Source organism: Pogona vitticeps, chromosome 2 (genome assembly GCF_051106095.1).
Source record: "Pogona vitticeps strain Pit_001003342236 chromosome 2, PviZW2.1, whole genome shotgun sequence".
In the NCBI taxonomy this organism is placed as follows: Eukaryota; Metazoa; Chordata; class Lepidosauria; order Squamata; family Agamidae; genus Pogona; species Pogona vitticeps.
In genome coordinates this window covers 193,561,644-193,587,750 of record NC_135784.1, presented here as the reverse complement: position 1 = coordinate 193,587,750, position 26,107 = coordinate 193,561,644, and the positions used below count along the sequence as shown (strand labels likewise).

Sequence of the window (26,107 nt, the reverse complement as noted above, 5' to 3'; positions counted from 1 at the left end):
TCAATAGGCTTGTTATTCCATAAATGTGTCTCAAGTCTATAGGTTCACATGGACATGTCTGTTCACCTGTCCTAAGTTGGCCCATCACGTATTTTTTTCCTCCTTTTACAGAATTCCGGGCAGTGTTCCGCACACAAGGCGCTCTTGCTATCCTGCAGCATTTTGATACTGTCTACAGCATTTTACAGTGAGTTTGCACAGTTAAATAATTTTCTACAGATTGCAGTGGAGGGACCTCTGCTTCCTGGGGTTGGGAGGCTCTTGGCTGGGATGCTTTTCTTAGTGATGAAGATGCTGTTGAGAGTTTCCAGGGACAAGAAGGCTGTATGTGACTGATCCACAGCCCTCATATGGAATGTTACAAACACAAGGTCCAGCACTAACTCCTCTGTCTTGGCATGAAGTTTTGCCACACCACTTGAGATATTCTCAATTTTGGAACGTATGAATGAAGCAATCATTGCAGTTGTTCTGTGTTTTTCATGCTCTTTGGCCGTGTTCTGAAGGTTGTTCTTCCTAACGTTTCGCCAGTCTCTGTGGCCGGCATCTTCAGAGGACAGCAACCTGTGCTCTGGTCAGTTGCAGTTGTTGGGAATGAAAAAATGTGCACCCTTAGTATGTTGGCTAATATGCATTGACACTTTTAATTAATCTTCCCCCCCCCCTCTAAATCTGCTAATTAGGTTGGTTACTATGCTACAGTGGTGCCTCGCACAACGGGCGCCTCATAGAGCGATGAATTCGCTCTACGAGGCTGGTTTTGCGATCGCAAATGCTATCGCAAAACGGTGCCTGCATAGGGTGAAAGTTGCAGAGCGAAGGTCAGTAAGCGGTTTGCTTACCGACCTTCGCTTTGCGACCTGCCGATCAGCTGTTCCGCGGCTACAAAATGGCCGCCGGAAGCCCCAAAATGGCCGCGCGCAGCGTTTTCGTGCCCTTGTAAAGTGAGGGGAGGGTGTGAAAATGGCTGCCGGCCATAGGGAAGCATCGCTGAACGGTGAGTATTCGGCCCAATGGCTTTTCCTGCCCCATTCAACGATGCTTTCACACAGCGAGGGTTAATCCGGAACAGATTAACCTCGCTGTGCGAGGCACCACTGTATAGTGAAATGAACTTTATATAGCTTTGGGTGCTGTTTACTATATATGTTATTGGTGGGTTAAAACATTTCCCCAGAAAAAGTAGTATGTCCCTTTTACCCTGATCCTAAGGGCACCTTCCAGGCCTTTTTAATATTCTTTGGGGCAGGTTGTGTGTGAGAAGCTTTGGGGGGGGGGCAGAACGATTTTCTGCTTAGAATTATAGCTGTTTTAAATTAAATCTGCATTCTACTTACTCGTTTTTAAATTCCCCATGTGTCTGCACTTTAGCCACTTCAGAGCTGTGGATTCTGCCGTTAAAGAAGATGCTCTAGAACTGATGATGAAAGGTGAGTGAGACAACTTGAAGTCAGGCAGGCGTGATTTCTTTTTGACAGCTTCGTGATGATGTCAAGGCAAGTGTGACCTGACTGGCTTGCTGCTCCCTTAACCTGTCGCCTTTCAAAAGGTCTGTAATCTTGGTGGTCAACACAGAGTAATGTGTGTTCACTGTAAGGGCAGACCGACAGGATGTTCCACTCCTCCTGCTCTCCAGTCCTGGGGAGGCACCCGTCTCTTTGCAAAGCGTTGCAGGGAATGAACGGTCAGGGAGGGTGGCAACAAGACCAGCTTCGTGCGCCTCGGTTATGGGTTGGCGGGTGCTGCAAGAGTTTTGGCAGTTGGGGCCTCATGAGCACAAGTCTTTGGTAATCTGAAAGCTGGAGTCCGTTGGCATTTGGGGCCAATCTGCCTCAAGAGCTGGTGCCTGGTGACCTTGTCGTCTTGCTTCTCCCTCTAGTGGTGACCACTCACTCCAGCGACCTCACCTCCGTCTTGAGTGATGCTGATCTGGTGCCCTCGGTTCAGGCTCTTCATCTTAATGCTCTTAAAATGAACTGCTATCTACTTGTACGTCTCGTAGAGGCTTTTGAAACAGAATCTGGGAAGAGCAACCTGGTGGGGCTGGATTCCAAGAGGAAGGTAGGAGGCTGAATCTGTAAACATACTGAATATTGACTGAATTTCTTCCTCTGAGTTTACTCACGTGGTACTCCTAGACACCACCTGCACCCCAAGACCCACTTTGCTAATTGGAAGATTATCCGGAGGAGGGAAAACTCATTCAGCTTCCTCCCGTAACTAAACGTGTGTTAACTGGTTTCTGCCTAGTCTCTTTCTCAGGGAGGAGCCCCATCCCACTGAGGTTTTGCCCACTCCAGGGATATAGAGAAGAGGAGATCTAGCAAAACTTACCTTTTTGCCTCTGGCTTAGGCTTAGGTAACAAAAGTATGTAGTCAAGAGTTTTGCAACACTTGCCCAAAACCGTGTAAGAACACAAATGCAACAAGCACACCATAGGCAAGTCTTTAGTGACCCTACTGGTTACACTCCAAGGGCAAGGATGGGTCTTCATCTGGCCGAGGACTAAAGCTTTTAAAAGTTCCAAAAATCATGGTACAGATGAGCAGGCCAGGCTCTTTCGTTTAATGGAATTTCTGTAATAATGACTTGAAACTCAGGCCAGTGGTCTTGGTTTCCAATTTCACCTTTGATGTTGTGGATTAGGCTGTCTCTCCCCCATCTTTTTCTTTAATATTATTTTTTTTATCAAATTTAATTGGTTTACATACAACCCCCCCCCCCAAAAAAAAAAAAACCCCAAAGGAATAGTGCACCCCTCGCTCCAGGGATCATCCATTAATACAATATTGAGATATATTTTACACTGTTTCCTTCACCTTTCCAAAGGTCCCTCGTCGCTTTCAGAAATACAGTACTTATATTCTTGACCTTGTTTTTGCCCTTTTCCTATATTCAGTGTGGCATTTATAAAGCCACTCCATATCTCATTAAATTTATGCATCTTTTTAAAACTTAATTTCAGATGTCAATTTATCATTAATCGCAATATTTCAGATTTCATGATAGCATTCATGTGGTTGAAAATTCCGGTTCTTCCAGTTTCTTGCTATAAGTAATCGGGCAACTGTTATCATATTTATCATCATCTCTTTCTTTGAGTTATTTACATTATGAGTATCTGTTAACAGTAATAATGTTCTTGATGCTTCAAAGTTGATTTGCAATATTTCTCTAATTTCTTTTAAATCTTCCCTCCAAACCCTTTGTATAATTTCACATTCCACCATAACTACAGATATGTACCTAATTCTTTATTGCATCTCCAGTACATCTTGGAATATTTAGAATCAATTTTGTTTAATTATTTTGTTGTTAAATACCATCTTCACATTGTTTTATAACCATTCTTTCCTATTCTAACTGACATGTTTTTAAAAACCCTCCTGTTACATATATTTTTCCATTCATCTTTATCTATTTTTCCTAAATCTGCCTCCCATACTATTTTAACCCTCCTGATCGGCCTCTTCTGTCAGTATTCTATAACTATTACCAAGTCTCTTTCTCCTTTTTTCTGTTCACCTCATTCTCCATATATTTTATGATATGTTCAAACTTTGTCAATTGCCTATCCTTTAGTTAAATTTTTCTTTCTTTCAACCATTGTATCATTGTTCCAGTTGTATCAGATTTAACCAATTTAAGTTTTCTTCTTCAAAAATACCTCTTAATTGATTCTTATATTTTTTATTTTTCAAATCTTCCCTTTTATGTATCTCTCTTTTTGTAATTTGTTAATTAATCCCATATATTGCAAAATTCTCTAACTCTACCACCGTCGTTAAAGGTTATATACCAGGAGAAAAAAAGATGTCTCCATTTATTCCAAATTTCAAATACATTCTTTATAAAAGGATTCTGAATCTTGTTAATGGTTCTTCTAATATTCTTTCTATACCAATATGTCTCTTGTTGGTATCCCAATTTGTATAATTCCTGTAATTCAATGTCACTCCATGCCACTCCATATTAATTCATCACTTTCTACTATAATATCCAGGATGATTCTCCACTGATTTGCTAAATAATAATTACTAATATTTGGCAATCCCAATTCTCCCCCTTTTTTGTGTGGTAGATACCTTTTTATTATTTATCCTAACTTTCTTCCTTCCAATACATTGTTCATTTATTATCCATTCTATTTCTCCCACCCCCATGGTCCCTTCCACCCCTGCATGGACACTCCCCCCCCCCCCCCCGCAAGCTAAGCCAGTCTGTGGAGGCAAAAAGGTTAGGAACCACTGATGTACAGACTTCATGTGTTAGAAGAACATATGGAGGGGACAATGAGACTGTACCCACTGGCCACTCCTGCATCATCCTGTTGTTCCTGTGATCTACTGCCAACTGCAATTGTGCGTTTTTGCATTGGGAGGTAGCTATGAAGGATGAATCAAACGTATATTATACATTCTGATTTCTGCCAAAGACAATAGAGGTCTGAATGGGAGGCACTGGTGTGTTTTGAGTGTGTGGAACCTAATTTCTGAAGAGGGATGCCTGTACCCAGTATGTTCTGTTATCTCATCCTTTTTTGAAGGGGATGTTTTCCATTTGCCCCACAGAGCAAGAAGAGCCAGGCTAAAGGATTTCTGTGGGAGGACGAAAGACAGTCAGTCTTGCAGCTGCTGACGCAATTACTTCAGCTGGACCTTCATCGTCTGTGGAACGGCTTGGTCGTGGAGGAAGAATTTGTCAGGTAAGGGTATTGGAAGCTGTTTTTCAGACATCTTTATTTCCCTGGCGCGAAACTGATAGAAATCAGTCATTTGCAAGGAGATGGAACCATAGGGCTAACAAAGAGAACTGAAGCCCAGGAGAAAATGCTTGGAATTAGTAATTCTTGGAGGCTTGCAATAAAATGGAATACACTGCAGGACCCCCATCAGGGGCTAAGTGTTCCTCCCACAATCCTCTAGTGCACAGGTATTAGCATAAGGTATCTCTATAACCTGTTTCTACTGCTGTGATTTCAATCTTTCGTAATTAATCTATTATAATCTCTTACTGCTACTTTTTGCACATATTTTGTTACGTATGCATTATTTCTGAAGGAAGACAGTTCCTTCTTCTGTTGTCACAAAAACACATATATTAACATCATTGTGGGCATTCCTTCAAACCCTCAAGACTGAGGCTAACAATAATCCCATCTAGATTTTCTGTGCCCTGTTACATTAAAATCAATTATGCAAATACATTTCGCATAAAAGAGAGATAGAATTTATATTCATAGATCATTAAACTATGGCACATTTATTACTAACAACATGGAAGAGCATTTATTTTAAACAAAAGCATTTCACGGTATTTTGAAAATCTGATTTTTGGTGTCTTTAAATATACTGGTCTTTAGCCATACATTTCTTAACTTTGGGAGATCAGACAATAAAGATATTTCATAATGGTAAACTGGAAGTTATCATGGCTATTTTGACTTTGGATGTGGCCACCCTAAAAACTGATGTTGTGTTGCATCCAAACCAGCTTCTTTTGCCAAGAATAATACCTGTGCACTAGAGGATTGTGAGAGGAGCACTTAGCCCCTGATGGGGGTCCCGCAGGGCACCCCAAAACACTGAGGAGCTCTCTTGGCCTCTGGCAGGACTGGGGCTGTGCAGCCCTGTACTGAGTGGGAGGTGCAGCCAGGAGGTCACCATGCCTTGGGGGGTTACGGGACAGAATGGGGTAGGAGATGCAAGGGCCATTTCAAGTCATACCTTGCAGGGGAAATACCATGTCATAAAAATGGCTATGCTGGAGGGGAGGCTCATCCATTGCACTTTGGGTGTGCTAATGATCCCTGTGATTTCCCCAAATGTGGGGAACTCAACTGCATAATTTGTGTTAAAGGAAGATTGCACTTGTGATTAGCCCTAGTTTTTCTAAATTCTTTTTCATCTCTCTTTCTCCTCATCAGGACCTATTTCAAAGGCAGCAAGTCTTGATGATATTTTATATTCAATTATTTCTCTTTTTTTTCCTCTGTGTTAAAGGATCAGGGCAAGTGGAGTTACCATTGTCAGGAGCCAGGTGGCTGCTTTGACTCCTTTTATCCTCTTTCTTTGTTGCTAGAGAGAGAAAGAGGGGTAAGGCCATCTGACACCCCTTGAATTTTCAAAGACAGTGCAGGTGAGGGGATTGCTTTTCCCCAAGATAGTATGGGGAACTGTGTTTTGCAAGACGATATCTTCTATCTATGGATAATTTTTGCAAGACAGTGATTTTTTTCCCCCAATTGGAACGCATTAAATAGATTTCAGTGCATTCCAGTGGGGAACTGGGTTTCACAAGACAATGTTTTTGCAAGACAGCGATTTCCATGGAACGAATTAAAATCGTCTTGTGAGGCACCATTGTACAGGTTACACCCTAATTTTAAAACTTGGGGGGAAAAGTAAAATTTAGCCTATTTAGTGCTCATTCTTTGTCTCTTTCTCTCTAGATAGATAGATAGATAGATAGATAGATAGATAGATAGATAGATAGATAGATAGATAGATAGATAGATAGATAGATAGATAGATAGATACACACATACACCTAAACTAGGTCAGATTTTATTAATTGTAGCACATATCCCTCTTTTCTTCATCTTGTCATTATCTAAGCCTTATCCTGACAGTTTTCAAAATCCAATCTCTGTCTTAACATCATCCTGTCCATTCCTGTTTATCTCTGTTTAGCATCCTGCGCGCGCGCGCGCACGCACGCACGCACGCACGCACGCACACACACACACACACACACACACACACACACACACACACACACACACACACACACAGGGGAGAGCAGCTAAATCACAACAGAGTTTCATGGAGGCATCCTTTTATCCAATTTCCAACTATCATAACAGGCCCAGCTGCCACTTATTCAACAGTCACCTGTCAATCAACCCAAGCACTCACTCATTCAACCAGCTGTTTTACCATTAACTTTGCAAAAACAAAAACAAACAAAAGGATAATGAAGTTGTCATATCCAGTGACATGTGAATTGCAGGCATTTTAAAGACAAATGCTTTTGAAATATATAATATGGCTTTTTTGACAAAAAAAAAACCCCTGTAATTTGTGTAAAATAGATACTGAGGTTAGAAGTTAGATCAAGGGAAAATGTAGTGGGAAGGAGAAAATCACATGATTAAAGTAAGTCTATCTGAGTAGTCATTTCAATGGGTATTTAAATCAAATCCATGTGTTTAGGAACACATGTTGCAATTGCTGTTTTGATTTCTCCTTCAGTTTAGTGACTAGCAGCTGTTACCGCATCCTGGAAAATCCTACCATTGGGCACCAGAGACATCGATCTACACGAGAGGCAGCAATCCATCTACTAGGTGTTGCTTTGCGACGATATGACCATATGCTCAGTAAGTCTGCTAATCTCTCTCAAAGCTGTTTTGATGTTTGGCATGATGTAGTTTAGCTCTTGCTACACAATAACTCCTAACTTAAATCAGCCCTCCCATTGGCCAGAATCCTATTACCCTGTTTTTCCGAAAATAAGACCTAAACTGAAAATAAGACCTAGTTAAGTGAAACCCCACCCTCCACCTTTGTGCAGCAAACGAAAGATGACATGACTGTATTTGAATAAATGTAGATTGTTGTGCATGAAAAAAATAAAACGTACCCTGAAAATAAGCCCTGCTGTGTTTTTTGGAGTAAAAAAATATAAGACCCTGTCTTATTTTCAGGGAAACACAGTACTGATTTGCACTTGTGTAAGGGAAATTGTGTAAAGTCCTAGCAACAAATTAAAGGGCATTGGTGTGTTGCTGAGACAGATGTGATTTCCTTAATGTTGGTGCAAGTTGGCAGTAGGATTCCAAACACTGAAAGCCAGTCTTCTTTTTTACCACTGGTGTCTTTGGTAGGTGCCACTCTGAAGGTCACACAAATGCTTCAGCACTTTGAACATGTGGCCCCAGTGTTTGTAGAAGCTGTGAGTGTCTGGATCAAGGAGTATGGTATGAAGAGCATTGTTGGGGAGTTATTAAGGTAAGAGACACTCTTCTATCCTCATCCCCACAATCTTTGGCTGCTTTGGCCACTGACTCTTGGTTCATCGTGCAGGGAGATTGGACAGAAGTGCCCTCAAGACCTGGCTCGGGATGCCTCAGGAATGAAGGGCTATGCTGCCTTCCTTACAGAACTAGCTGAACAAATGCCAGCCATTGTGTTGGCCAACATGAGCGTCCTGGTTCATCACCTAGATGGAGAGGTACTGTTTTAACAGGGATCCTGTAAGATATTATTAATATTATATTACTGGCTGCTTTCCTTCGACCTGAGAACTTGAACGTGTTTGAGAGGACTTGTACCTGATCTGTTTCTTTGACCAGAAAAGAGAAGAGAAAAGCCTCCTTTTATATTCCTTAAGCTTTCTGTGTTTTGAAGCGGCGTGTCTTCTGTTGTTTTGCCTGCTTGCTCTTTCTGTTGTTGCATATTTTTAGGCTTAGAACCATATCAATTCGCTTGATAATTCAAGGTTCAAAGTAATAAGTAGGGGGAAGATTTCTGTGACATTTCATATATTCTCTGCAACCTGTACTTGAACCCACAAGCAATTTTCAACATGTTTACGGATAATCTGGCCTTTCTTACCAGATTACTCATAAACATTTCCAAGCCCACTTATAAGTTCAAACACAGGCAGCAGAAAAGAGATGACATGACCTGGAAACCCTCCTTCTAGTAATAAGCATCTAGCATTTTTCTTTATCTTAAATTATAATTGTGTACTCTGTGCAGGAATGGAAAAATCAGCTTTTACAAGGCCTGGCCTAAATACAAGCTTTGTGATTCTCAGTTAATGAAGCTGCCTGTTAGTTCTGCTCGTGCTTACTTAGACGTTAGCAGTATTGAATTCCGGGGTGGGGGTGGGGTTTCTTTCTCCTGAGTAAACTCAACTTAGATCAAGATGGAAGGTTGAACACCAGGGTTGTGAGACTGTGCCAGTGCTTGTTCAGCTCTTTGGAAAAGCAGGGGGAAACATCTTAATTTATTGAATTGGACCTCTTGAGCGATGACTCACCAATATCAGTCAAGTATTTAATCAGCAGCATAATTTGGATGGCCTCTTACCAGCAGCATTTGGCAACCCACAACCATTAGTCCCCACCTGGCACCAAGCGGCTGCTGTGCTCTGGCCCATTGGATGCAGGACTGTTGGAGAAGTCCTTGTAAGTCAGGGTGGATGTTCCTTGGGACACTTGGCTCCTGAGCCTCTTGTCCTCTTCGGCTTGCTGAAAGATCTGGGAACCATTAAAAAAAAAGTTCTTTTCTTTGCATTGCTGTCCTTCAGAGCTATGGGATGCGTAATGCCATTTTGACTGCAATGGCTGAAGTGCTGCTGCAGGTCCTAAATGGAGAGCAACTCGAAGAAAGCGCCAGAAGCACAAGGGATCAGTTCTTGGACACTCTCCAGGCACACACGTGCGATGTCCATGGCTTTGTGCGCAGCCGTGTGCTGCAGCTTTTCACCCGAATTGTGCAACAAAAAGTGAGTTTGGGGCAAAGTGAATAGTTTGTTGTTGGTGGCTGGCCTTCAACTTCCTAACGCAGTGTGGGGTGGGTACAAAGTCTAGTTTCAATGGAGAAATAACCTGCATAATGTTTAGAGGAGCTTCCACACTAGGCGTCTGCCTCAATCACTCTACTTTGCACTTAATCAAAACTGTGAAGAAAGAATTTGATGGTGGCACTGTTGCTGTGACCCACATGTGAAGTCCCACATATGTCAAAGAGGTGTCACCTTCTATTTCCTCTCAATCTAGTTCATAACTTGTAAGGAACAAAAAGAATCTAGATGAGGGATCAGTAAGCCAAATCCAGCTGTTTGAGGAGTGCAGGTCAGTCAACCCCACATGGCCGTTGCTAACAAAGAATGGACAGTGAAGTTTAAGCCAAGTGAGGCTGGGTCCCTCCCTTGACCTTTGGCAAAATTAGTTCACAGAAACTCAAGAGCAAGTAATACATTTTTGAATAGTGTGTCTGAAGTCTTTCTGTGTCTCGAAGGAGCATGTTTTCCAGTAAAGATTTCACTACTGGCTGATCAAGGTGGAAAGCCAAAGCATAGTGGTATTGGTCTTGCTAAATGTTTTTGCTTATTACTTCTACTTTGGTAACAGTTTTGACTCTTCCTTCCTTGCCGTAGGCTCTGCCTTTAACTTGTTTCCAGGCTGTCGTGTGCCTTGCTGTGGGTCGCCTACAGGACAAATCAGTAACTGTTGTTAAGAATGCTATTCAGCTGCTGGCTGCCTTCCTTTCCAACAATCCTTTCTCCTGTAAGGTAAACACTTGATAATTGTGTGTGTGTGTGCGCGCGTCTCTCTCTCTCTCTCTCTCTCTCTCTGTGTGTGTGTGTGTTTGTGTGTAAATGGTACACCTACACTTCACCTTCTCTTGTGCCAGTAGACACCCTCCCTCTCAAATTTGGTTCCTGCCCATGAACACATCAGCTGGAAAGTATAGTCATTCAAAAACATAAAACACAGTGAAGCTGTAGGAAGTGCAGCATACGATACAGACCAGAGCAGTAGTAAAAAGCTTCATCTGGATATCCCACCCAAAACCAACCATTCATCTCTTTTTTCCTTTGGTAAAGAACTTCACTTTTTTTTTCTGTTCAGCACAATGGAGATGCATTTTTCTGTTCAGCGCAGGGGACATAAGTTATATCCTAGCTCACACTTGCTGGCTTAATTTTTTCTTCTATTCCTTTACGCATGAAGAACAGGATGAGTAGCCGTTGCATAAGTGGGCAGTGATTCCCAACTTTGGGTCCTTGGGCTGCAATTCCCAGAACCCTTCACCACTACCTATGCTGGGAATTGTAGTCCAAGAACACCTGGGACACACGGTTGGGAACCACTGCTCTAGGACAGTGGTCAGGGAACAGGGGTAAATTACCCCAAATGGGGTAAAAATGAAAATCCTGGGGGTAATGAGCAAAGTGCTAAACCCCCCCACCCCCACCCCCTGCAGTTGAACCTCAAACTGGAAGCCACCTCTCCCTCCTCCCTTGGTTGCGGCACTTGGCACTTGTAAATCATCCATTCTTTTAGAGTGGAGATAAGGTGGCTTGATTGGTTGCAGCTGTAGAACAGCCCCGGGCAGTCAATCCGGCTTGTGAATGACTGCTTCTGCTGGAGGTGACTGCAAGCAGGAGGAAGGAAAGCTCCAGTTAAGGAGGAAAGGAAGGTACAAGAGAGCGACGGGTGGTTTCATCAGCTAGTTTAAATGTATGTAGAAAATTGAGGGAGGGAGGGAAGGTGAATGTGTGTGTGTGTGAGAGAGAGAGAGAGACTGACTCGAAACTATAAAAAAAGGAACAGGCAAGGAGGATGGAAGACTTGAATTAAGGGGGGAAAGGGTGACTTCATCGAGCTTGTTTAAATGTAATGCGAGGAAATGGACATACTGAACAGAAGCAACTAATTGTTCAAAATTGAAGGATGAAGGGTTTCTCTCTCTGTGTGTGTGTGTGTGTGTGTGTGTGTGTGTGTGTGTGTGTGTGCGTGCATGAGAGAGACTTGACTCTTTCATAAAACCATGAAAAAGGAACCTTCTAAAATTTAATCTCCACTGCATTTAGCTCTGCAGTTTATGCTGAGAACAACAGAAGTCTGAAGTGTGTAGCAATCACATTTCTCTATTTCTCATCCCCAAAGGAGACAATTGTATCATAGTTTATTCCCAAAACCTGAATCCCAGTCTTTCTGCTCCTAGTCCTACTTTGACTGCAGCACCAAACAAAAGACTATGGGTTTCTTTCTATGTGCAGTCTTCCTCTTTTTTTACTGCATTGCACTTTTTCCTGCATTACTGCCTTTTCCAGTGAGCTTGTCTTCTTATGATGTCACTGTAGTACAATACCATTTGTTTGGTTATTTTAGCTTCTAGTAAAAGCTCACACTTAATTTGCTTTACTTATTTTTCTGACATGTCATAATAGGTTTGTCATCGCTTTCCTCCCAAGAGGCAGGCGTCTTTTAATTTCATGGCTTCTGTCCCCATCTGCAGTGATCATGGAGCCCAAGAAAGTAAAATCTGTCACTGCCTCCATGTCTTCCCTTTCTATTTGCTAGGAGGTGATAGGACCAGTGGCCATGATCTTAGTTTTTTGGATGTTGCGCTTCAGACCATTTTTTGCGCTCTCTTCTTTCATCCTCATTAAGAGGTTCTTCAATTCCTCCTCACTTTCTGCCATCAGAGTGGCATCATCTGCATATCTGAGGTTGTTGATATTTCTTCCGGCAATCTGAATTCCGGTTTGGGATTCTTCCAGTCCTGCCTTTTGCATGATGTATTCTGCATATAAGTTAAATAAGCAGGGAGACAATATACAGCCTTGTCGTACTCCTTTCCCAATTTTGAATCAATCAGTTGCTGCATATCCAGTTCTAACTGTTGCTTCCTGTCCCACATGTAGATTTCTCAGTAGATAGATAAGGTGGTCAGGCACTCCCATTTCTTTAAGAACTTGCCATAGTTTGCTGTGGTCCACACAGTCAAAGGCTTTTGCGTAGTCAATGAAGCAGAAGTAAAAAATTTTCTGGAACTCTCTGGCTTTCTCCATAATCCAGCGCATGTTAGCAATTTGGTCTCTAGTTCCTCTGCCCCTTTGGAATCCAGCTTGTACTTCTGGGAGTTCTCGGTCCACATACTGCTGAAGCCTACCTTGGAGGATTTTGAGCATAACCTTGCTAGCATGTGAAATGAGTGCAATTGTACAGTAATTGGAGCATTCTTTGGCACTGCCTTTCTTTGGGATTGGGATGTAGACTGATCTTTTCCAGTCCTCTGGCCACTGTTGAGTTTTCCATTGATGATGATAAAAAATAGTGCACTGGTCCTTTGATATTGGGCTGTGGCACCAGGGTGGGTGACATGACCTTTAGCCTGCTTTGTTCCTTTTTGCACACCAAACATAGAATGATTAAAATTGGTAGGAAACCACCACCCCCAACTCTGCCTTGGCTGTCTCTAGCAAGCACATCATTGCTAAATCCACTCTGGCAGCCACTGATGATGATTAAATCCTCTGCGAGCTAGCAAAAATTTAATGCAACTTGCTAGGCACATTGGCCACCTTACTACTCCCTATACCACCCCATGGCTGGAGTGCAATGTGTTCCACCAAAAATAGTGCACATCTTTATCAGATTTGGTGCATCCTGCTAGTTTGGTACATAGTCTGGCAGCCATTGATAGTTATGATATATCCTGCTAGTTCGGTACACAGCCTGTGTAGATTCAATAATATTTTGAATTCAAATAATGTATGATTTCCTTCCTTTCAAATCAAGGGAGTAATGTCGGTGTATATAAATTTGGGGTGGTGGTGGTAAAAGGTAAAAAAGTTCCCTGACCCCTGCTCTAGGATGATCTTCAGAATTAGCTGTGTTTCCTAAGAGGTTCCTTACCAGCAGAAGTGCATTTGATCAGCATTTGCTCAAGGAGGTGGAGCTTGGTCTGATTTTTGCAGTGTTCTGTGTCATATCGCATAGGACTGGGAGATAAAACATGGCCACAGAGGAAAAGAAGAGGATTCTGCTGGGGAATGAAAAAATACTAAGAATTCTCTTTGTATCCACAGCTGAGCTGCACAGAGTTAACTGATCTACTTGCAAAAGAAAGGCAGAAACTTCAGGAAATGAAAAAACGCAGAACCACAGCCGGTAATGAGGCGTCTCTTTTTGTAGGGGAAGTGCCATCCAGGAATGGGTTAAGTCCCAGTGCCACCCAAATTGGGATGATGAGGAATAGAATGGCAGGGGTGGGGCTCGTTTTGGGAATGATGCAAACAGAAAGGCAGAAGCCAACAAAAGGTCTCTGGTCTTCAGCGTATCATACATTCCACATTTACCGTATTTTTTGCACCATAAGACGCACTTTCCCCCCTCCAAAATGTGGGTGGGGAAGTCAGTGCGTCTAATGGTGTGAATGCAGCAATTTCGTCGCTGCTGGCCCCGTGGGGGGGAACGTCGCAAGGGTCCGGGTGAGCCTTCCAGGACCCTTGCGAGGCTCCCCCACGCCCCCACGGGGCCAGCACCGGCGAAATCGCCAGCTTCCAGGTGGGGGGAACGTCGCAAGGGTCCTGGGAGCTCACTCAGATCCTTGCGACGCTCCTCCCACCCACGCACCGGCCAGCACTGGCAAAATCGCCAGGTTCTGGGAGTGTTTTGAGGCTTCCCAAGCCTCCAAACACTCCCAGAACCTGGCGATTTTACCCCCCCTGGTCCCATGGGGGGGTGGGTGGAGGGTGGCAAGGGTCCAAGGGAGCCTTCCAGGACCCTTGCCACCCTCCCCCCACCCCACCCCCCGCGGGGCCAGCCCTGGCGAAATCGCCAGGTTCTGGGAGTGTTTGGAAGCTTGATAAGCCTCCAAACACTCTCAGAAGCTGGCGATTTTAACCCCCCCCCCCCCGCTCTGTGGGGGGTTGGTGGAGGGTGGCAAGGGTCCAAGGGAGCCTCCCTTGGACCCTTGCCACCCTCCCCCCACCCCCCGCGGGGCCAGCACTGGCAAAATCGCCAGGTTCTGGGGGTGTTTGGAGGCTTCCCAAGCCTCAAAACACTCCCAGAAGCTGGCGATTTTACCCCCCCTGGTCCCATGGGGGGGGTGGAGGGTGGCAAGGGTCCAAGGGAGCCTCCCAGGACCCTTGCCACCCACCCCCCACGGGGCCAGCCCTGGCGAAATCGCCAGGTTCTGGGAGTGTTTGGAAGCTTGATAAGCCTCCAAACACACTCAGAAGCTGGCGATTTTAAACACCCCCCCCGCTCCGTGGGGGGGGTGGAGGGTGGCAAGGGTCCAAGGGACCCTCCCTTGGACCCATGCCACCCTCCCCCCACCCACCCCCACGTGGCCGGGGGGGGGTAAAATCGGGAGCTGGCGATTTTACCCCCCCTGGTCCCATGGGGGGGTGGGAGGCTCCCTTGGACCCTTGCCAGGCACCCACCCACCCCCACGGGGACAGCGGGGGCAAAATCGGGAGCTTCCAGGACCTTTTCTGAGCCTGGAAAGGCTCAGAAAAGATCCTGGAAGCTGCCTATTTTGCCCCCTCTGTCGCCCGGGGGAGGCAGGGTGAGTCTCCAAAGGGTCCTAGGGTGTGTTCTAGGACTCTTTGGAGACTGACCCTGCCTCCCCTGGGGGCCAGAGGGGATGAAATCACCACCTTTGGGGGCTCTTCTGAGGCTTGGGAAACTTCAGAAGAGCCCCAGAAGGTGGCGATTTCACCCCCTCTCGCCCCCGAGGGAGGCAGGGGGAGGCTCCAAAGGGTCCTGGAACACACCCTAGGACCCTAGGGTGTGTTCCATAAGATGGACCTCTCCATAAGGCTCACCAAATTTTAGGAGAAGAAAGCAGATAATTTTTTCCTGTTTTCTTCTCCTAAAAATTTGGTGCGTCTTATGGAAAGGTGCGTCTTATGGAGCGAAAAATACGGTAATATATTTAAATTGTCCATGTGTAGTGGATAGAGTGTCAGACTAGGACTCAGGAGAAGGGTTCAAATCCCTACTCAGTTATGAAAATTTACCCAGTGGTGGCAATAGTAAACTCTTCCCTGAGTATCTCGTATATGCTGAAAACCTTGTTAGGGTCACCATAAGTGAGAAGCAACCTGACAGCACAGAATAACAGTGAGTCAACTCTTTATGTACACTGTCAACAAACTGCTTAAAGGCAAGCCTAGTGCACATATAATAAGTTGACTGTGATTGTTGTGCTGATTTGTCTTCTCATGCATTAAGGTAACTGAGGTTTCAGTCAGGAAAACTGGGCTGCTTCAGAGTCAAGCATTTGGACTTGTTTGCTGTGCTGATCCACTGGCTGTTGTGTATGTGCTTTGGGAAGAGGTTTATTGTGGCATTGTGAAAGCCAGGCAGGTTATGCTGGAAAACAGATAACAGATAATTTTCCTTTTCCTGTAACGAAGATCGTTCCTCCTCCTTGCTTCCTGAGGCAGAACTGATCAGCCAATCAGGTGGCACTAGGACCCCTTTAAGAGACGGGGACCCACTCTGGCTGGTTCAGTTTCAGTTTTTGCCTCCACTTTGCACTGGGTTATCTCAACCTTGTCTTCACCTTGCCTCTTCTTTCTTCAGTCTTTCCTCTTCTTTAAAATATATATATACAGTAAACTAGCCTTAATTGTGCACATGCCCTTCCAGGCACTGCCAAAACCTAGGCGTCCAGGCTCAGAGAGAAATCCAGGAGCACACCCAAGCAGCACACCTTTGTTTTCAGGGGGAGTGTCACCCCATCTAACACAGTTCTGTGAACTCTTTCAACTGACCAGGAGCACTTTTTTCTTCCAAGTTAACCATCTACCATGGAAAAAAGAGTTTCTACGCAAACTCTCTAGATGACTAAAAGTTTGCATCAGTGTATGCTTTTAGAATTCTGGTTCCAGACTGCTTGGGGTGGATCACTGCTTACACTACTAGGAGTGTGGCCACATCAGCCACATTTAGTATCAGGGCTTCTCTGGAAGAAATTTGCAAGGCAGCCACGTGGAAGGTGCACTCTTCCTTTGTCAGGCATTACTCCATGGACACTGCTGGATTTATAAGGGGGCAATTGCCCTGATAGGCCCTGCCAGAAGGGGGGCCCCTCTTACAAAAATATAATTTTCAAGTTTCTTTTATTAAAATTGATATTGGGAAACAGTACTTTGCCTGCAGTCATCTGTAAAAGTTAACCGTTAAGCAGAATAAGCATGTGTTTAGGGCCTTTCCTTGACTTAGATAAACTTAAAACGTTTGCATTGACAGGTTCAGAGTTTAATTTTGGTTGTGTAAATTGTTGATTTAACCATTGTTATCCATGGAAACTAAAGGGATATAGCAGCAGAACTATGTTTTTTGTAATTTTCTACCTAAAATCTGCTTGGAGTTTTCCTGGCATATATTTAAATGTATACATGTATTCTCCATTAAACCTTCCTGTGTACACATAAGTTCCCCGAAGCTGAAGTGCCCCATGGCCCCCAAGGTCAAATCCAGCCTTGTCCACGGAACACTTTGCCTTGACTGAGGTGGCATTTTGGAGAAAAGTCCTTCAGCAGGTGGTGAACCTCTCCTAAACCGAACTTGAATGGTTTTGTACCTGTAGTTGATGGATGAACCCCTCCTCATTCCAATCTCGAGACAATTTGGTTCAGTAAATCACATCCCATGAGGATGTCCTCCTCTACTGCAGAAAAAAGAAATGTTGGTATTCACTATGAAATAGTCGTTTTATGTAGCAGAAGGAGGATATCCTTCCTCTCCCTTGAATCTCTTACAATCAAATTGTCGGAGGGGCACCTACCAAGTCTGTCTTTTACTCTCTCTACTGTTCTGCCTTGTTTTATTCCTTTTTCTTTCTGACAGCTGGCCTGAACAACTTTCCCTTCCTCTCTTTGAAGGGAAACGGAGGTGCTACCTGACTGACTGGTCATTTCTGCCTGTGGAAGTGAGTAGGAAGGACAAGAAAGGAAGTTCCACACTAAGTACCAATGTTCTTTTCTCCATACCAGTAGCTTCTATCGAAAGTTATAAGCACTCTCTGAGTCATTATTTCCTGGAATGTTTGGTGTCCAGCCTCCCAGTTTGTCAGAGAGTTCACTGCAGAAACACTATATTTCCTGGATTTTTAGGGTTCAAAGACTCCACGAAATGTTCTTTATCACAGTGGAAGAAAGTTGCAACTTACTTTGCCTTTCATTCCACCGCAGTGGTGATTTCCCCAGAGGAGGAATGGGAAGCAATGCAGCCAGAGATCCAGGCGACTTTGAAGAGTTGTCTTTCCTCACAGGAACAGGAAGAAGAACTGAACCAGAATCAGCTTGAGATGGAGGACTCAGCACAGTTATCCAAAAGTGTTGTCCAGCTCTTGAGAAAATCCAATTACAAGTGAGTGAAGAGAGCTTTGTAGTGCAGTATACAGTGTGATATATAGGACTTAGAAGACCTGGGTTCAAATCCCACTCAGCCATGGAAACCCATGGCAAAGATCATGGCACATAACATTATGGGTGCCTCTGACTGCAGTAGGAGGGCTTGTCTTGGGATCTGCTTCTTTTATCTTACTAGCCTGTAAATGATCCTTGAGGTACCTTGCACCTCCTGTGGATACATTGGAAGGATATGTAAAGAAAAGATCATGTCTCACGGTACCCTACACCCTCTTAATGCAGGGGTGCCATCCGTCTGACACAAGAAGGGATCCACCGCTTCCAAGGAGAGGAACCCTTCACCAGTCCAAGAAGAGAGAGTGATGATGAAGGTTTTATCCTGAGCACACTGAGAACATTCTACCTAGGTAACCATCTGCTGGTACTCCATTTTGTCACTTTGTGGGTTCACATGGAAACAAAAGGTGATCTTCCTATTGGCAGTAGTGGCTCTTTTTGTTTAATCATTGTTGTCTGCTGTCTTTGTGTGTAAAAGTGATAGTGTGACAAAAAACATTTCAGAGCTTAAAGGAATGGAAGAGTGTTCAACACCGAGCCTTACTTTCCATGCCCCCTGACCTCTCTAGTCAGCCAGCCACCATTTTCTCTTAGCCCAGTTCCTGTATCACCAGAGAGGCACCGTGAGAGAAAAGTGCCTTGAGCCCTGAGAGCAGAAGAATGTAAGCTACAGGGGATTTGTCTGTTCTGCTGCCTTCACTCCTTGTGAAGAAATTACACTTGATTAACACGCGCGCGCGCGCACGCGCGCGCGCACACACACACACACACACACACACACACACACACACACACACACACACACACACACACACACACACACACACACACACACACACACACACCAGTTTTAGGCATGATGAAACTAAAGAGGCGGCCACCAATACACTTAGATGGTTGCCAGTTCTTTTCTGTCTAAAAACACCATTCAGGAGACTTTGGTTGCAAAACATGCAGGTTTGTACGTGCTTTGCTTTGTTATGACTCAACACAAGATCAGGAAATTGGTAAAGTGGATATCTTCCGTTCTGGTTCCCACGGTGTAGGTTCCCAGGCTGAAACCAGTGTTCAGGAATCGACAGATGATGTACAGAATGGTGGGAACAAAGAGCACGTTCTAGAGGAGGAGCAGGCGCCAGCAGAGTTGGTGAAGCAAGAGATGCTGGTACAATATTTACAGGACGCCTACAACTTCTCTGCAAAAATCACCGAAGCCTTGAGCATGGTCTCCAAACTGATGTATGAAAATTCAGTCTCTGGTAGGTGTAAAGAAGGGTTTTGGGTAGTCAAGGCATTTAGAACCATTACCCTAGAACAGCAGAGCTGGAAAGGGACCCTCTGGATCATCCAGCCCAGCCCCTTTCAAGGAGGCACCATGAGGAATTGAACTCCTTAACCTCTGGGTCCACAGCCAGAGACCTAAACCACTGAAGGGAAAATCTGAAAAGTGACACAAATAGTAAGGCGACACTTGCACCTCCAAAAATCCACTTCTAAGATTTGAGAAGCTCCACAGACTCACAATGGGACATGGTGGCGCTGCGGGCTAAACCGCAGAAGCCTGTGCTGCAGGGTCAGAAGACCAGCATTGTAAGATCGAATACACGCAAGGGAGTGAGCACCCGTCGCTTGTCCCAGCTCCCGCCAACCTAGTGGTTCGAAAGCATGCAAATGCAAGTAGATAAATAGGGACCACTTCGGTGGGAAGGTAACAGCGTTCTAAGTCGCACTGGCCATGTGACCACGGAAGATTGTCTTCGGACAAAACGCTGGCTCTATGGCTTGGAAACGGGGATGAGCACCGCCCCTTAGAGTCGAACACGACTGGACAAAAATTGTCAAGGGGAACCTTTACCTTTACAGACTCACAGGAAGAGCATCAAAATGGAGAGGACAATTCACATCATGTCGTGGTTTCACCCCCACTTTTCCTCAGACTTTCCTATGTAAGAAACTGGAAAGTTCACTAAGACCCTCTCTCTCGCTTAGCCCTACTCATTATGGTCACTTGATATGTTAGGCTTTTCCACTGAATGCCCAAGACTTGGAGGAGCTGGATAATCCCGCTACGCTGTGCTCTTGCCCCTCCAGAAAGGGCCCAGTTGAGAAGATAAGAACTGACTGAGAGGATAGCTTCCGACTGGAGAGCCTCAAAGGCACGTGTGTGGTAATGCTGGTAGGGCTAGCTAGGCAGTGAGCTTCCTACATACAGCACTTTCTGCCCTTGATCTTCCACAACACTGATGCCATTGCATGAGTAACCTAGTGTACAAAATACACACAGGGGCTTAATGTACTTACCTGCGTTTAAGAGGCATCTTTTACTGCTTCTCAAATGTCAAGTTTTGTAGAAGAGGGGGACCGAATGATCTGTCTGGAAGATAAACATACAACGGTGGGAAATACCTTGGTTACAAGAAAGCATTGGTTAATAGAAGGACCAGGGAGTGACTCAACCCTAGCATGCACATGCAACCAGGAACATAAGTAGGAACTAGCCACCTAGAGTGGTCCTGACCCAACCAGATAGGCGGGATATAAACTAAATAAATAAATAAATAGGTCGTTTCAATAAGGCAGCCAGTTGCAAATGTTTTAGAAGCAGCTTCAGGTCCAGAAATGTACTTTCCAAAAAAGTTTTTTGGGCGGCAGTACAAAACTGCCTTCCTCATCCTTTTCTTCTTTTCCAGTGGTACAAGAAGCTATTGAATTCTTTGTGGTCGTTTCTCAGTTTGGCATCCCTCAGGCAGTTCTTGGAGTTCGCCAAATGCTCCCCCTCATATGGTCAAAGGAACCGGGCATCAGAGAAGCTGTGCTGGATGCCTACAGGAGGCTCTATCTAAACCCTAATGGAGAGACTGAAAGGTTTGCACGATCCTCTTCCTCAAGCCACAGCACATGGGAGTGCGTGCACACTCTCTCTCTCTCCTGAGAGTATGGGGATGGTTGTGAGGAGAATACAGAGTGCAGTGACTGTGAAGTGTAATATTGCTGCTTGCCAAAGCCTGAGCACTGCGTTGACTGCTTCTGCTGAGGCTTGTTGTCCTTACCTAGTAGACTTCAATCTCACCGATCAAGTTGCAAGAGGATAGGGAGTCTGTGGGCTGTCAAGATCCATTCTTCCCCCAAAGAAGTCCTCCGTTTATGTGTCTATGTAAAGTTGCGTTATTAACTAGCAGAAATCAGTGGAACCCATATAGGTGTTCTTATCTTTTACACAGGGCTAGAGCCCAGAGTTTGGTGCATTCTCTCTCCCTCCTCATGGTAGACGCATCACTGACAACTGTTCAATGCCTTGGAGAAATTGTGAGTGCCTTTTGCCTTGTAACATAATCCTAGTCATGCTCCGTTCAGAATATTTCTGCTTTGTGGTTATGAATCTTGGTTGCCCTAAAATCTGCCTTGCTGGCTCAAAGGGTTTCCACCTTGAGCACTACACAATCTGCATTCCCAGATGTGGCAGCATTGTTATCTGTCTTAACACATTTCCTTGTGGGTTTCTTAAACTTTTGAAGTGCCTCACCATCATACAGGTGTTCTTCAGACCTCTGCTGTTGATGCTAATAAGAGACAGGAATTTGATTGAAGGCAGGTTAAGTTGGCGCAAGCTAGGTGTCCCTTAGCCTGGAAACAACACAGCTGAGGGGGAGACATGAGAGTGGAGTATAAAATGCCTAGCTGTATGGTGAGAAATATTTTTCCCTCATCCTGTTGGACTATGGGGATGTCCGGTGGCATTGAAGGACCAGTAGATTCATAGAATCACAGAGTTGGAAGAGACCGCAGGGGCCATCGAGTCCAACCCGCTGCCATGCAGGAACTCCCATCAAAGCACTCCTGACAGATGGCCATCCAGCTTCTGCTTGAAAACCTCCGAAGAAGGAGACTCCACCACACTCCGAGGCAGCATATTCCACTGTGGTTCCCACAAAGCACACTTTACAGACTGCCCTGTTGCAGGATGTAGTGATGGCATCTGGCTGAAATCTTTTTGAGGAGAAGGCAAATTTACTGACGGTTAGCTAAGTTGGACCTGTGTGTTTCAGAGATATGTTCTTCTGAATACCACCTTCAAGGAGCAAACTATATTGCCTTCATGTCCTGTTTATGGACTTCTTGGGCACTTCTTATGAATTAGCTCCTTGGCTGTAAGATCCTTCTTCTGTCTTGCTGCACTGTGTAATGCCTCCGCTCTGTCCTTGTTTAATCGCCTAAGAATGAAACATGCTATGGTCTAGAAGTAAAATAAAACCCAAAATAGCACTCTCTTAAGCCACGTTCCAACCATTTTTAAAAGCTGAGGCACATGTTTACCACTCTTGACAAAAATCCTTTTGTGAACTGGGGTTTGATACGCAATCCACATCTTCCTTGGCTATAACGTTAAAGCATCTCTAGTGCAGTCTGCATCTTTCCTGGCTTAGATCTGAGAAAAGCACCATCTGGCAAAATCCCATCTTGCCATGAACTTTTGGGACTTCCAAGTTCTTCATAGCAGTATAAGCCAGATAAAGTGGATGGTCCTGATCCACAAAAGCTAGGAGACTGTATGGGTTTTTTTTTTAGTGGTCTTAAAAGTATCTCCTACTTTTACATTTCTTTTTATAGTTTCAGCATAGTTTTTACTCCCACCCACCTTACATTTGAATCCTTCCACTTGTACATCATCCAAATAGAGAGAATTCCCTCTGAATTTCTAGCCTGCTGACTCCAAAGCAGTGGCCTTCATGGAGTTACACTTTTTATATCAAAATGATATAAAAATCCCATGGTAGCTGGCCAGGGCAGATTCAGGGTTAGGTTTATTCCAGCTGCTCCATTTATAGTTTGTTGTGTCTTGATCAGGCACTAGCTTTCATTCTTACTTTATCCTTTAAAATAGCTGAACACTTTCCTTCCCCTGATTTGTGGTTTCCTAGATCTCTGAGTTTGTGCAAAAAGATGAAATAAAACCTGCTGTGGTCCAGCTGCTCTGGGAGCGATTTACGGAGAAATCACAGTGCTCAGGGTTGGAGCGCCGTGCTGCCCTCATGCTTTTGGGGATGATGGCAAGGTGAGTCACTGCTTCTGTTTCTGCCTTCTTCACTCTGGCATGAAGTTCAGAAAATATAAGGAAAATCAGCGTGCAGTGGGTCCTAAAAGAATTTGCACTTTTCTCAGGAAAGGTCATACAAATTTATTCTTGCATTCACACGTCTGTTCATTCTTGAAGAGGTGGAATGACTTGCCATTGCTTCTCAGGATTTTGAAGTTGCCATTCTCTGGCTGTTGTCCGGAGGTATCCAAGGACTAGGCACCTGCCCAAGGAGACAGGGATCCCATGACTTGTGATTTTTGAAACAGTTCTAGTTCTCGGGATGTGCTGCCAGTTTTTCTTCCCTGCTTCGCACAGAAGAGTCCCGTGTTGTTGGACATTTGGATTTCTCACATTTAGGTTTTTGGGCAACTGAGTGCTTTACTGTCTTCCAATTAGCCACATATCTTTGCTTTCCTCACCTTTAAAACAAAATGATTTCTCCCCAGTGAATGGATTTATACATGCAGGTCAGGTGAAGCTCCCTCTTGATTTGGAGAGAACTCTACAGCTATGCTTCCATTGCTTTCCTTCCCAGTTAGTTAGGTGAGAAGGCATTGCTACTCTTTAATTTGATTGGAAACAGGAGTGCAATTCTCCCACATACTATGTGCCTTCCCACTGAGAAGGTGAGGGCACAGAGAAACTTCTCCCATTCTATTCCAGGGGATGAGAGCTATATTTCCACCCTAAGCCTTTCCCTTCCCTAATTCGCTTGATGAAGAGATTTGCAGAACAGAAAGCTTGTATAAATTTCCTGCCAGTTTGGTTGCCTTGATATGGATTCTAGTATAGTGAGCAAGGATACCTGAGTTTTGTGAGGTTCTTGTAGTTGCAGCATCCCAGTGAGATTTTTGTGTTTTTTTTTTTATCTTCCTCTAGCTGAGACTTTGTGCAAAAGTAGAACTTGGTCTGGGAAGCAGTCTCCGTTGCCTCACCCATTGAAAGAAATGACTTTAGTCCTTCATAGTCCCTCTAACATCTTGGAGGAATTCAGCAGTACATTGACTCTAACAAAATCTGTTTTCCCAACACCAGGGGGAACCCTGAGATTGTGGGGAGCAACCTTGACGTTTTGGTAAAAGTGGGGTTGGACGAGAGAGCACATGAAGATTATCACCTTGCCCGGGAAGTATGCCATGCTATCTCCAAAATTGGTAATAGCCAGAAGGTGAGAAAGTGCTTCTGATCATATTGGATTCTTTTTTACACCGTATGTACCACAGCAGGTGCACCTAATTTATTAAAGTATGCTCTTCAGATGAGTTTGAGGACTCACTACGTGGAGATGGGAGAGCTACAATTGCTCGTCATGTGGAATTAAGATTATTTTGTACTCTGGAAAAGGCAACTATTTCTAGGAGAATATCTGTAAATACTATTGACATTTTCAGTAGTAGGCTTGGAGTTCTGATGTCTCTACATTCTCTGTCTAGTCACATTTTTGCATTACAAATATTCTCCATCAGATGCAGTGCAGGTGCAGTTTTTCAAGTATCCAAATATTCTTGAAAGCTTTATTTTTATATAAATATGTTTCTCCTGCCTGTCCCCCCCTGAAAGGGGGGGGGAACTGTATGTGTAACTGAAAATACACTATTTAAACAGCGAACACCGCCCCAAGCAACAAACAATGTCCATTAAAACAAAAGCCCTCTATTCAGGTGTTATGCCTGAAAGCATGAAGAGGACTAAATGGGAGGCAGAGACAAGAATGGGTTGCAGGCATAGAACAAATTCTGCAGAAGCTGCTGTCGGTTTCTTCTGCCAAGTGCTGTTACAGAGCTCTTGGGATCACAAGCCTTGCCTTATCAGGAGGTTCTTTCTAGTCACAGGAGCTCCTAAGTGCTTTTGGCCAAAGGCCCTTTCCACTCCTTTACCCGCTTGGCACCACACGTCTGAATTTCTGAATGACTGCTCTCCGTGTGCTTGCATAGTCTCTGCCACCCATTTTGTCTTTTCTGTGTTTTCAGGCCTAATGGTTTCAGCAGGGCCAAACGGGCAGGCCCACTCAGAGGTTGATTCCTTTAAGATCTTGGGTGAACGGGTTAGACCAAGCTGGGTGAACAGAAGTACCTTGTGGTGGTAACAAGCAAAAGTCTAGGTTGAAAGGGTACCAAAGCTTGAGCTAGCTTGCAAAGGCGGGTGAACCCAGAAGAGGTCTTTAGGGAGCTCTCGGGCAGTTTCATACGAAAGAGGGTTCCTTTGAGACCTCATAGTTTCAGATTGTTCCCTAGTCTACTCAAATGTTAAATGGCATAGGAGATAGAATGAAACCCTGTAGCGTAAGCAGCACCCAGCGGAGGAACTACAGCTCAGCAGCCTCTTCGGGAAACTGCTAGCTGTGTAGCAACAAAACCATTGCAAGGTAGTGTCTCCATCCACAGAAAATTGATTCAGAATAATAACATAGTTTATGGTATCAGTGGAGGTTTTAGTTCTCCAACTACGGTGTAAACTAGTTGAAACAGGTCCATAAATTGGGTGTTGTACACAAGGAGCTACAGACAAGCTGCCACTCATTACAAGAAGTATGTTTCTGCTTCACTTAACCAGTGTACAAAGCCATTGCCAAAAGGCAAAGGAGAAAAGGTCCTGACTGGGGAAAACTAAAGCAGTCTCCCCCTCCCCTTACAGCCTGGCCTCGGGAAGAACAGCAGTGCCCCCTTCCGGCTTCTGCAGTCACACATGCTCTTTGAACGGCTACAAGAGGTCGTGACGGCGGGTGAGTTTCTGAAGCTTAAAGCTAAGGGTGGACCTGTATACAGACCCATGGGCTTCTCTGATCATGTGCCCCTCCATCTGACTTGCTTTAGGCTTTGGAAGATCAAGTGCACACTGGATCCCATTCACCGAGACAGCAGTCGCTCTCATCTATCAGTTGGCAGAAGGACCTGAGGAAATATGTGCTCAGATCTTGCAGTCTTGCAGCCAACGTGCCTTGGAGAAGCTGCAGGAATCTGAAAGGACTGAAACAGGTTAGTTGGGAACAGAATTACTATTAGTAGGACCTCCTTGGGAGCAGAGACCAGTGAAGCCGCCGCCACTCCCCCCCCCAAAAA

At 44.6% G+C, this 26,107-nt stretch overlaps 1 protein-coding gene and 2 non-coding genes across 7 annotated transcripts in view; all 3 read left to right on the top strand.

The window, feature by feature from the left end:
• The window catches only part of NCAPD2 (non-SMC condensin I complex subunit D2), a 58,356-nt gene that overhangs the window by 14,499 nt on the left and 17,750 nt on the right, over positions 1-26,107 (top strand). For 3 of the 5 annotated variants that reach the window (XM_078384740.1, XM_072991805.2, XM_072991803.2), the window contains exons 2-20: positions 112-187; positions 1,372-1,430; positions 1,880-2,061; positions 4,573-4,706; positions 7,255-7,382; positions 7,890-8,013; positions 8,089-8,236; positions 9,320-9,517; positions 10,172-10,306; positions 13,616-13,697; positions 17,732-17,912; positions 18,197-18,321; positions 19,018-19,230; positions 20,662-20,836; positions 21,193-21,277; positions 22,891-23,024; positions 24,084-24,216; positions 25,683-25,770; positions 25,862-26,023. In XM_078384740.1, coding sequence (XP_078240866.1) covers positions 1,421-1,430; positions 1,880-2,061; positions 4,573-4,706; positions 7,255-7,382; positions 7,890-8,013; positions 8,089-8,236; positions 9,320-9,517; positions 10,172-10,306; positions 13,616-13,697; positions 17,732-17,912; positions 18,197-18,321; positions 19,018-19,230; positions 20,662-20,836; positions 21,193-21,277; positions 22,891-23,024; positions 24,084-24,216; positions 25,683-25,770; positions 25,862-26,023 — 2,437 coding nt within the window. In that variant the 5' untranslated portion in view covers positions 112-187; positions 1,372-1,420. The remainder of the gene's footprint in view (positions 1-111; positions 188-1,371; positions 1,431-1,879; positions 2,062-4,572; positions 4,707-7,254; positions 7,383-7,889; positions 8,014-8,088; positions 8,237-9,319; positions 9,518-10,171; positions 10,307-13,615; positions 13,698-17,731; positions 17,913-18,196; positions 18,322-19,017; positions 19,231-20,661; positions 20,837-21,192; positions 21,278-22,890; positions 23,025-24,083; positions 24,217-25,682; positions 25,771-25,861; positions 26,024-26,107) is intronic. The other 2 variants (XM_078384741.1, XM_072991804.2) reach the window with 1 other exon arrangement.
• LOC140705304 (small nucleolar RNA U85) lies at positions 1,478-1,801 on the top strand. The gene has a single exon (XR_012084732.2). It is a non-coding gene; the product is annotated as a small nucleolar RNA U85 (small nucleolar RNA).
• LOC140705159 (U1 spliceosomal RNA) lies at positions 5,720-5,886 on the top strand. Its single transcript, XR_012084654.2, has one exon. It is a non-coding gene; the product is annotated as a U1 spliceosomal RNA (small nuclear RNA).